Source organism: Calypte anna, chromosome 11 (genome assembly GCF_003957555.1).
Source record: "Calypte anna isolate BGI_N300 chromosome 11, bCalAnn1_v1.p, whole genome shotgun sequence".
Taxonomy (NCBI): Eukaryota; Metazoa; Chordata; class Aves; order Apodiformes; family Trochilidae; genus Calypte; species Calypte anna.
In genome coordinates, this window is record NC_044257.1 from 11405687 (window position 1) to 11417945 (window position 12259).

The 12259-nt window shown below is 37.2% G+C and overlaps 1 protein-coding gene across 1 annotated transcript in view; it reads left to right on the top strand.

The window, feature by feature from the left end:
* The window catches only part of CMTM4 (CKLF like MARVEL transmembrane domain containing 4), a 33116-nt gene that overhangs the window by 12107 nt on the left and 8750 nt on the right, over positions 1 to 12259 (top strand). Inside the window, exon 2 of the mRNA XM_030457741.1 lies at positions 6597 to 6773. Within this exon, the coding sequence (XP_030313601.1) occupies positions 6597 to 6773 (177 nt within the window). The remainder of the gene's footprint in view (positions 1 to 6596; positions 6774 to 12259) is intronic.

Consider the following 12259-nt stretch of genomic DNA (forward strand, 5'->3'; position numbering starts at 1 on the left):
AATTGGTACATTTTTATTTTAGCCAGTTTAGAGTCTCTATCTTAGTTCAGTCCAGTTATTTTTTTAGAATGATAGTTTTTACATATCTAGTGTTCCAAAACAACCTTTATTTTGTTCTTGAGTGCTGATTACCCTTGTTCTTAAATGTTACCCTTTCTCATAATATGCCATCAAATTGTTTCTGGCCTCAGAAATATATTATGTATTTAGAATTGGTCTTTTGCCTCAGCTGAGAAAGGGAAGTCAGCAGTAGCTGAATGTTTCAAAGATTGTAGAAACCTGCTGGAGGTGGCAAAAGGTCTGCTGATTTAATAAAGATTCCTCAATATTTAATGCTCTGAAGTCTTGCTATGTTACATCTAGAAGTGGACTAAGAAATAATGAATACTTAAGGATTGTAGCTACATGTAAAGCCCTGGAGGTGCATTCAAGGTATGAAATCTATATATTCTGTTATTGTTTCTATCATCACCATGAAAACCAAATCGGAGTTGAATTCATGGTCTGGTTGAGTTTCTCTGGATTTTATTCAGCCTCCTTGCAGTCCAATAAGTAGAGTTAATAACACATTTCTCTTTGTCTTAAGGATGCAGGCTAGGAACAGGCGGGAAATCAGTCATTCTTCTGCCTAGGGTAAAAGATGGTTTCCTGCTGGAGAAGCAGGACTCTGCCTAAGACATATGATCCCAAATATTCATATCTGTGCCAGCTGTTTCAGATGTGGGAAATGCATGTGCTTTGCAAGGAATGAGACCCGCTTGGTTTCGTACATTAAGCTGGGACTGCTGGGCCAAGTAAATGAGAACAGTAAATCTAGATTTTAGTTCAAGAAAGTTGAGTGTCTTTAGATACTTTAAGTGGTGTAAAAGCAATTTATTTCTTCTCTGTTTTGTGCATATGTATTGTGCTGTACCATTAATTTAAACAGTCTGGACGTAAAAATGTCTTGTTAGTGTGACATTCTTACTAAAATTCTGTGGGTATTTTTCAGGCAGAAAAAATGCTGACCATTTTGTGGGGTTTTTTTGAAATCATGCATAATTATGTCATTTAACCACACAATGAGGCTTTCTGTGGTAACATTTTAGATAAACAGGAAAACTTTTTTTTTTTAATTCTTTGTTTTCATTGCAGAACTGTCTTTTTAATTTTTACTGGAAAGTTGTTTGATTATTTTCTTCAAAAATAACACACAACATGTTCTGACAAGAAAAATAGACCGTTAGCAGGATCCTGAATTTTCTTTTTCAGCATTGCTGTTTGTCATGGTACATATTCTCCATTTTGGGGAAATACAGCCTTTTATGTCTGACATGCCTGTGTTGCCAAGAAGGTGATGTAAATATAAGTCATTTACATAGCCTTAAGGCAGATGATTTCTTCATTAAGGGCCCTTCTCCAGGGGAATTTACAGGAAAGTTGAGATGAATGCAATAATGGTAGGAGGATAATGTAGCTAAATTAAAGGACATTGGATCTCAGAGTAGAGGCTCTCTTTGAGGAATTAAGGCCCTAAATTGTGGTCACTTCATCCCCTTCCAGTGAGGGGCTGCTTCATGCTGAATAGAGCCTTTATGTGGGGTTTCATTGCTGTTTAATAGAAGTGCAATGGCCTTGTGCTGTACAGGAGTTTATCTCAGCAGTAAACAGTATATTTGGACAACAGTTTGCCAGTTTATTCAAGACAAAAAGCCTGAACCATCATTACTGGGAGATAATCTCATATTTAATCTGCTTCTTCGGGATTTTTTTTTTTCTTCTGCCTTTTCATTATGTAGTGATGGGAGAGAAGGGATGAAGGGCAGGGCTGATTGCTGCATCACAAAGTTAGAGCTGAAGTGCTTACATTGGGCTGCAGTGGGCAGACCCAGACCTTTTCCCAGCTTACCCTGAAGCTCATTCTTTTTGAACTTGCTTTGTTGACAAGACTTTTGCATCTCATTTGTTGAAGGAGAAGGTGTTACTGCAGGTAGCCTAGGATGCCTCTGAATGGACCTAAGCATCCAGTAGAACAAGCAGATGTTTCCCTTCTGACAAAGTTGCATATCAACACAATATCTACTTATTTCAAGAAGATTAGAAGTATTTTGGAAAGCAAAAGCAACCATTCAAAAAGAGAAATACATATAAAAAAAAGAAATAAAAAGGAAATTTTAGAAATCTTAGGGTATTGGAGGAATTAGGGTAGAATAGAAAACTCTCCAAAGTACTCAGTGCAGAGAAAAAGAGAGGAATATGTGTGTTTCATGTGTCAGAGGAAACTATTGACTTGGCCAGAGAATGCTGTAGCTGTGTCATTTGAGGGAGAGAGCAGTAATTCCCATTTTTCCTCAATAAACTAGCCTTGAAACTTCTGCTTGTGGAAAAACTTGTCAAAACTCCTCACCTTAACCTGTGAGGAGTGGTGTGACTCCTGTGTGAGGGTCACCTCCTGCACTGGGCAAATGGCAGTGTTCATTTCTTTGGCTGAGACCTGTGCTCCCATACAATGTTGGCTTTTTTATTGGTGGTGATTGTTTTTTTAAATTCAGTCATGGGATGCGGATACAGGCCTGGGCACATCCTGTCTCCTGGTTTCTGAGGTAGTGTTGCTGATTTTCTTTGCTGTACCTTTGTGCCTCAGTCACCTGGGGAGGGCATGAGTCTCTGCACCCTCAAATGGTGTCTGGATGGAGCATGGAGGCTCTTTGTCCTTCCTCCCTCTTCTCAAGGCAGTGTGTGTATAACCAAGGCAAGGCACTTGGTTTATCTTGGGTGTGTGATGTGGCAGTGGGAAGAAGAGCATAGGAAGCTTTGGAGAAGTAACATTTTAGGTCTTTGAGCCTTGTTAAACTGCAACCTGCATGTAGATCAACTAACTCAGTAGGTAGTGATGGGTGGTAGACAGGCAATGAAAATAAACATAGGTTAGAAAGGAGAGGTTTTCATTATATTAAACAGAGCTCTGCAAGAGAAGAGGAGAAAATGGTTAGTACTAAACCTGCACTGAAGCCCCTCAGAAAATAAATTGAGGTAGCCAAGACTGATTCTTGGTCTGTCTGTGGTTTGCAGCGGGGCACTCTGGGGGCATACTTGTGCTCACATCAATTTATTTTGTGGTCATATCAATCGAGTGACATTCTGAGTTGCAGAACTATATTCATTCACTACCTGATTTATATAGTTGTTCTCATAAATTATTAATGTAATAAATTTTAGAATGCAGATTTTTTTTATTTTAAATTAAATTGATTGCTGGATGAACTGTGGCCTCTGACAAGATCTTTTGGCTTATGTTGCCATGTTTACAGAATGCTTTTAAGTAATGTAGCTAAGTCATGGGTTTGATTCTATAGTATTTCACTGTCATTTCATGTGTTTTAGAGTAGCTTGCTTTTTTATTAGAAACAAAATCATTAATCTCTGAGTGAAATGGCCAAGGAAAGCAGCACTGGTATGTTTTTATAGAAGATTCACATTACTTGTAGTTAATTGGAATGATGCTTCTGGCAAGTTTATAAATGTGTAGGAGGACAAGATTATCCTGATGTTTCACAGAGAAAATATTTTGTATTAAAGACTGAGATTTTTATTGTGTTTACAAAAAGGGAAGTTTCTGGGGGAGGATGTTTTTTTCTGATGCAGTGATTAATTCAGAGTTCATTTTGTCTCATAACACTCATTGTGAGACAAATACCACCTTTCTGTTAACTGCTAGCTATCTATAGCACTGGCAGGATGGACATCCAGAAGTCTGAAGTGTTTTCATTGTAAGAAAACAGTAACAAATGTAGTTGGGATCTTACTTGAAGTGCAAAACTTTTGCATAAAATTCTCTGCATGGGAATGTTCTTTCCCTGTCCCCCAACCAAGATGTGTTCAGCTGTCTTGATCCACTCTGTGATGATAATACTCCTGATAATAGTTATTGTTATTCATAAACTGAAGCAATTGGGGTTTTCTCCCAGCCATTCTGATAAACATAGCAATAGATTTGGGCTGCCCCAACCCAGACCACTATACACTAATGCCCCTCACTTAAACTGAAAGCACATCCTTTATTTGAAATCATTTTGGTTCAGTCAAACCTAAGTGGATGCAACTAGCACTTTTTTTCCTTACAAGGATGTGTCACAGTTAAATGTATTTTATAATTTTTAGGGGATAAAATGAAATGTTAAGGTAGAATTGTTCTGGTGCTTATTAATTATTAATTCTGAGCTTGAGAGTATATAGGTAATGTGTGATGATTGGAGTTCATTGTTCCAGGTGCCTCCTTGGTACATAATTTATTTCTAATACCGTATGCAAGAAACTCTTTAATCTTTTTTGAGCTTTGGCTGCTAAAATGGGTACATAAAACCTTGGAGAAACAATGCTGTCTGGTATGGAAAAGAGTCAGTATGAGAGTTTTATCAACAAAACAGCAGAAACTCTATAAACCAGGTAGCAGTTGCCTGGTGCAGTGATTACTCTGCCAGTTTTTGACTCCTTCAGCCCAGTGTTGGTGGCACAAGTCAGAGCTGCTCATATTTTAGAAATTAACCTAATATTTTTTGGGCTTGCACTACAGTATTTCTGGAGAGTATTACAGAACCATTTGGAGAAGAATAAAAATTTTAGATGTGTCATATTAAAAATAGAGGCAAAAACAATGGAGGCTTTATTGTATTGGAACATCTAAAGGTTAAAGTTTTGCCAGCTAATGTTTAGCATTAATATTTGATATTGATCCTGCTTGAAATTACTTAGGGACTTTTTTTGAGCCTTTTTTTTTTCTTGTTGTGTTCCATGTCATCTCCAGTTATGAGGGCTGTGTTAACAGAACAGGTGAACTTCGTTACATGCAATACTGCAAAATGAAGCTGTGTTCTGGACCATAGACTGGGTTTTTTTGTGGGGTTTTTTTTTGTGTGTGTGTATCATTGCCAATGTAATAGTTTGACTTTCAGCCTGGATTTCTGAATGTTTTCTTTCACTGGATATTCTTTCTCTCCTTTTTCCCAAAGGTATTCAGTGTCAAAAATAAAATCCAAACTTAAGTGTTTTGCCACTGTGTATCTGTTCAGAATTTGGTTGCTGTGAATTGGTCTGCTCTATTTTCTGGCACAAATTTGTATGGCATGTGAGCTCTTCAAAGATAGCATGATAAGTGAGGTGTGATAGAATTTCTATGCAAGTATGAGTTTTTTATTAAAACTGTTTTAATCCATTTTAAAACTTAATTTAGCTAATATGTTCCGAAGTATGTGGCAAGTAAATCATGTAGGGTATTGTCCTTTACTTAAAGTTACTGCTGATTTTAGTGACAAAAAATGATACTTCTTTCAAAATACTTTTCATTTTGCAAAAGGCAAAGACAAATTAATGGATGAAGCAAAAAAAGTGCTAAAATATATCAAGCAAAACTATTGAAATTGGCAGAGAAGGACTTAGCAGAAATTGATTTGTATTACGGCTTTCTAAGGCTTAAATTTAAAATGTTTTGTTCAGGCAAAAACCTCAGATTACAGAATTTTGGCTCTGAGGAGGCTGTCTCCCCAAGTTCTTCATCCTACCACATCCTTACTAAGTGACTTCCTACAATCGCATTAGAATATTGTGCCAAAGCAAGAAAGTGAATTCTTTCTGAAAAATGTAAGTGGGTGGGGGATGGTGGTGTCTTGAAAAACAAAGAAAAAAATTCATAAGGCCTTCCTTGCTTGCCATGGGAAATTAAAAAACAAAACAAGAAAAAACATTCATGCAGCTGTTTTTACCAGTTCTATTTCAAGACAACTCAGTTTGAAACATAGACTTAGATATGGATGTTGCATAATCAGTGGTAGCTAATAACTGGTGTATGGTTTTTACGTATTTTAATTTTGTCCACGGAGCAACATTTTTCTCAGCATAGTGAGTTTCACTGTTTTATCCTAAGAAGTAAATTAAACTCTTGTCTTGCAAAAGTCTGCATCCCAGTTAGATGTGCTTGCGGCACCAGTTTTCCCTTCATCTATTAGCTGATCATTTTATTGTCTTATGAGGGAATGATAAAATGCTATGGGGATTATTGCATGTTCATGACAAAAAAACCCCAAACACCATGAAAGCAGACATTTTTTTGGAGGCTAGTAAAGCTGAATCTATTCTGTTTTGAATTGATTAAGATCTCAAGTGGGTAGTAAATTTAAAATAATAGCATTATTGAAATGTCTTTGTCAATCACATGGTATTAACACTATTTAATCGAGCATGAGGTTAGCCCATTAGACAAATGCAGTCTATCTTCAAGTTTTGGAATAGCATATGATGAGTGAAAAATAAAATGTTTTAGGGTGCTGTTGCAGGCCAGTGGCCTGACAGGGTTTCGTGCTTTTCTGGGTATGTCAGACATTTTGATGTTAGGCTTCTTGTAATTTTGCAAAACCAGACTTTGTTGAACAGGAGATATCCAGAAAGTCTTGCATTAATTTGCTTTTGTTTTTGTGCTTTAGACAGTGCTCTGTTATAAACCAAAATCACACATTCCTGAGGGTAAACTGATCATGTTCCCAATGGAAATTTCAGGAATACTTGTGGCTACTTTCAAAATGTGGAAATCTATTTATATTTTTTCCACTTGTTTTTCTTCCTAGGTTTTGGCACTGATTGCATTCATCTGCATAGAGACCATCATGGAATGCTCCCCTTGTGAAGGCCTTTATTTCTTCGAGTTTGTGAGCTGTAGTGCACTGGTGGTTACTGGAGTTCTGTTGCTTATGTTCAGTCTTAACCTTCACACAAGAATACCACAGATCAACTGGAATCTTACTGTAAGTTCATACAAATCTTCACTGTTAAAAATAGTAAAAATGGTTGCAAATCTGTTTTTAAGTTTGGTCTTTGAACTTTAGTTCTGTTTAAGATTGTGTGTCTTTTATGCTGAGTAAAGTGTACATTTTACTTGTATTTATTTTGACTACTAACAGCTTTGAAATATAGCAAGATTACACTATGTTAAGTAGAACTAAAATTGCCTTCTGGTTGATTCTCTCTGGAAGCAAAAACTTCCTCATAATGCCAGTAATTACTGTTTGTGGATGAAGTGGGTAAGAATGCAGCTTGTACTTGTTTAACTTTGAAAGATGCTGTATTTACAGTTGCCTGTTCTCTTTTTTTTTTTTCTTTTCTTTTTTTTTTTTTTAATTAGGACAGCTGAGCTACATGTATTTTTTTAGATTAATACAATAATCGGGTAGTAAAGTAAAAACAATAGTGCTTTCTGCAAAAATCAGGTGTTTTGAATTGCTTGCACACATTAAACATTGACTGGCAATGCTTAATGTGTTCTCAAATACAGGAGTTTTAGGCAGAGAACTGCTGGCAGTGCACATTCCTTTTGTACAAGTCTCTATTTCCATGCAGTATTATGAGTTAAACTTTCAGATTGGGTTGCATAAACACCAGTCACAAAATCAACATGTTAGGCACTCTAGCAAAAGGTTTGTCAGCTTCAAGGACAATATTTACATCAGCTTCCTTGGACAGTATAGATACATATGTGCCTGTGTTCTGTTTTATTTTACAACAGTAATTTTTAAAGTACTGTTAGCAGTTACAGATGGTTTTAGGCTTCTGTATGATTTTTAAAAAAATTAATTTATTAGCATTGCAATTTACATGTTTTCGGTAGCTGTTTGTAAGCCTAAGTGACTTGTTTAAAATGAGACTGGATGGTCCTTTGTACCCTGGCTGTACATGGTCTATTGAGGAAATTTTGTCTTCCTAAGAGAAGTGCTTGGTAGATAGCTTACATCAACTGAGAGCTGTGACCAGTAACTGTAGGTGGGGGAGGTCCAGGTGTCTTGCAAAACAAAACCAGTGGAACCATTGGAATGTTCTTGGGTTGTCTTATCTTTGCTCCTTCGGTGTCCCTTCTGCCAGAATTGTCACCATTTATCTTTGTGGCAAGCTGAAGAGCAGTAGCTGTAAAGAGAAGGTAGTCCTTGTTTCTGTTACCAACTTGCTTGTTTATTGAGCATCACAACAGCCTGCCAGCTAGGTATCAGCAATTAGAGACCATCTTTTGATACCACACAGCTCTTTACATGCTAGTAGGATGTACAAGAGCATGGTAAGTGTGTGGAAGTGCATTAGTGTCACATAAAATACAGGACTGTGTTGTTGGTGGTGGTGGTTGTGAGTGGTTTCAGGGTGAATACTACTCTTAGCTTATGTTAAGTTTGACCTAGGCCTTTTTATTGAGAGACCACAGAGTGGTGTCCATGACTGAGCTGAAGTTGTACTTCTGGACGAGTCAGTTTAATGACTTGGTGCACCCTTGGTTCTGTATGTCAGTACAGTCAGAAATGCTTCTTTCAGCATTGTACCAAAGATCTCTAACAGAAATGGTAACTGGAAGCTTCTGAATTCCATTAACTGCTGAGACTATCCTACTTCCTTGTAATGTTTATTCATGTTAACAATCATTTGTGTGATGAGACTTGCTGGAGAGGAGAGGGGGAGTCAGTCATCATTCGGGTAGCTGCTGCATGGATGGAGTGAGGGCTGCTGTTACACCTTTGGGAGTCTACCTTGGCAAAGGTAGTAGGAAATTTAAGAACGCAGTTATAGCTGAATACTGTTTTTTCTTATTTTCGCATTTGATTCTTTACAATTGAGATGTATATTCATCCATTACTTCACTCTTTCAATGGTTAGGACTGTTTTCATGATGGTTATTTTGCTAATTTTGCAGCGTCTCTATGTGACAGCTATTGCAGAGTTGCTTTCTGAACAGACTTTCACAGTACTGAATGCTTTAGGAGGATACCACGCTTGCTTATGTATTAATTCATCAATATGCATGCTTCAAAAAACCCAAGTATGACTTTATAATAGATATTGTCCTTGTGAAAGGTCTCAAACTTTGCTTTTAGACGTTGTATGAAAATGAAGATGCTTTTGCAGCACTAGAAAGTATTTAACAGTCTTTTATTTAGGAAAAAATCTTTCTTTAAATACAGAATTTACAAAAACGTGAATGTTTTTAAACTGCTTGCTTTCATATGATCTTACATATTGGAATGTACCAGGACATTAAATGGTATTGTCCAACACAGAATTGCTTCCGTTGGTACTTCATTAAAATTAGACTTCTTTGTGTTCTGGGTATTGTCTCATGTCCACTGTCCCTGGCTGGAATGAAAATGTGGATGAGTATATACAAGCATCTGACAGATATGCAAAGTAACTAATTATTTTTAATATATACTTTTAGCTAATTTTTTTTAACTTGGAGTCTTGCCAACCGTTTTCAAAAGAAATGGAGATGGTGAGGCCAGAAAAGGAATGAGAAAAGTCTGTTACAGATGAAAAGATGAAAGAACACAGACACTTGTCTGTGTTGTGGAACACTATCAATATTATGCAAAAATGCAAAAGCTAGGGAACCTGTTAGTGGAAATTTCCATTTCCTTTGTGTATTACAGCTCAAAGGGAGCCTATTCTGCAAGGAGACAAGTGGCACAGGGGAATAAAGAGCACACCAGAGCAGAGATTGCTTCTTAACTGATGAGCTGCTCCTTTGAAACATTTGTTTTCTAAGTTAAATACAACTGAATGTTTGCTATGATTTTCTTTAGTTAAATAATGCTTTTTTAATATATGTAATACATTTGAGTCTCATGTGATTTACAGGAAGAGTTTAAGATCTTGCAGCCAAACTGTGTATGAAACTTTGGCAGCTAGCTGAGAATACTGCTATTTGATACTCTCTTGGATGAAAGCTTATACGATGAGAGAAATCAGTCATCACAGATGTAAATCATAGCATAATCAGCCAGTAGAATGGATTATTTATATGTGTGTGTAGGAAAAAAAAATCTTTCAAAATGTTTTGACCATTTATTTTTTTTAAACATTTTTTTAAACATCCACTGGAGCTGTGGTAGTGCATTTCATGTGTGTGTGTAGTTGTGAATGCAGAGTTTCTCAGTCTAGAGCAGCCTCAAAAACGTGGCACAGAACTGAGCTCATCACATGCTTATCAGAGTTCTGCTGGGCTTATTAGCCTGGACTCAGTCCCAAGGAAGCACTGCTCCAGGGAGGATACATGGCAGGTCAGGTATATCTCTTCAGGGACAGATCAGTGGTTGTATTTTGTGCTTCCTGAACACTTGTTTCATCATCTTGGCAGGGCTGGTTTTTTTTACTGTTGTTGAGGCAATGAAACCTTGTGTGCAAGAAACTGACACATGAGATAGTTGGCAGAAAATTTGATGCAGATTCTAGGAAAGAAATGAGGGTGGAATAGGCTGGTGATCTTCCAAGAAATCAAAATGAAAGAGGGATTTTAGAAGCATTAATTTAGGCATGTGTTTTATCATTTATGGCAGAGTTACTACATCTAACACAGCTTGTATTCCAACTCAAAAAGAGTTAGAAGTTATAATAATGTCATATGAGTCTTGGTTTTGAGGTTGATTCTTCAAAATCATAGCTTGTCCCTGACTCTTTTGACAACTGACTAAGGTTTTTGAAAGTTGATTGTGTTAATTCAGGTGTTTTGCATACTTTGCTTGCAATACTGGAGACAGACCTGATTTGCAGCCAATACCAGATGCCTGGTACTGGATCAAAGTGCTTGAACATGCAGACTATCAGACCTTTGGGGGCTGGTGTGTATGGGATGGCACCCACAGGGAGCATCAGCCCAGTAGCATAGCCCCACACTGTGAGATGGGCAGTAGGATACTGATGTTTGTACAGCGTGAATTCAGCCCCCTGTGTCATTAACTTCTTTTTGAAAGCATTGGTAACTGTTATATCAGGGGGAAACAATGCATATGTGAATCTTGGAGCAGCAGAATCTAGTGATTGAATAAAGGCTCCAATACCCATGTAAGCCTTAAATGAGGAAAAAAAAGATGGGAACTTAACTCATGAACTTAATGGGGTTCTTTCTACTTAGCATTTATGGCTTGAGAAGCCATGTTTCCATTCTTAATTGTGGTGCAAAATGCTCATGCAATGCCTAGTAGTATGATTATAGAGTAAAATTATGGGAGTTTGTCCCATGTGTTTGGTTGAGAGGTCTGACTGGTATATTTGTAAACTTCAAATAGATAGTGTCATAGAAACAAGGAGAAAAGTTTGTAAGTGCTGGTTGAAGGAAAAATTAGGGACAATGTAAAAAACCAACCAACCAAACAAAAGCACAGACTTATTTTTTTACATTCATTTAGATACTTTGAACACCACCTAAATGTAAACTCTTGTATTCCAGACAGCACATGACAAAAGCAACCACCAGTTAAAATGTCATATTTTTGTTTTTACAAGCTATAATTGCAGTGTGGCACTGTCTCCCTTTTACACAGTACCTGGTCATCTGATCAGTTTCTTCACCACAAAATACAGGATGAAAGTGCAGAGCATGTGTTTTGGTTCAGTGTTTCTTAAAAGTCACAGAGGATGCTGGATTAAGGCACGTGGGTATTACTGATGCCTCTGAGCATCACAGCCAACTCCTGGTAATGTAGCAGACTGGAATACTAAACAGAAGCTTTCAAAGCTGATGTGCTTTGCAGCTTTCCGGAGTTACTTAATGGGAGTTTTCAGGTCTGTTAACAGAAATCTCATTCATAGCACCAATTCAGCTTCTCCAAGCTCATTAATTCAGGAACCATACCTGCCCAGACCCTTAGTAACAGAAGACTGTAGGATGCTGTCCAGTTTTCTTTTCTAGAAAAGAAAATTCACCTTTACAACAGAATCAGCAGAATGAAAGCATTGCTCTTTTACAGGATAAAATGCTGCCTTGTCATACACCAATCTTCATCCTGAAGTTAAGATGCCTCTGCATTATGCTCCTTCTGAATGGGATAGACAGCTGCTTATGTGTCAAGGTTTAACACTTAGCAGAAGCAAATTAATGACCTTGGATACTGTCCTTTGGAATAAGAGGAGTACTGGTGACTGATCAGAATGACTTGCAAATAACTAGCAAGTGACCAGAAGTCAATTTTTCATTTTATCAGTTTGGAAAGGAGAAAGGGCACAGGAGCAGTCTAGGATGGATTTGATTCAGCTCTTAGATTTTATTCTTTGTTATGGATGGCAGTTTTGTACAGTATTTTATGGCACAGCATACTGTCTCATGAGGTTGCTGTAATTTCAGCAGAAATTCTTCTGTGTGATGTGGGTTTTACTTTGTCTATAAATATAACAACAAGAACTTCAGCTACATCATGACCAGATTTGAAACAGCACATCTTTTTTCAGTTAGTTTATTCTTATTGTCACAATTATTTGTTTT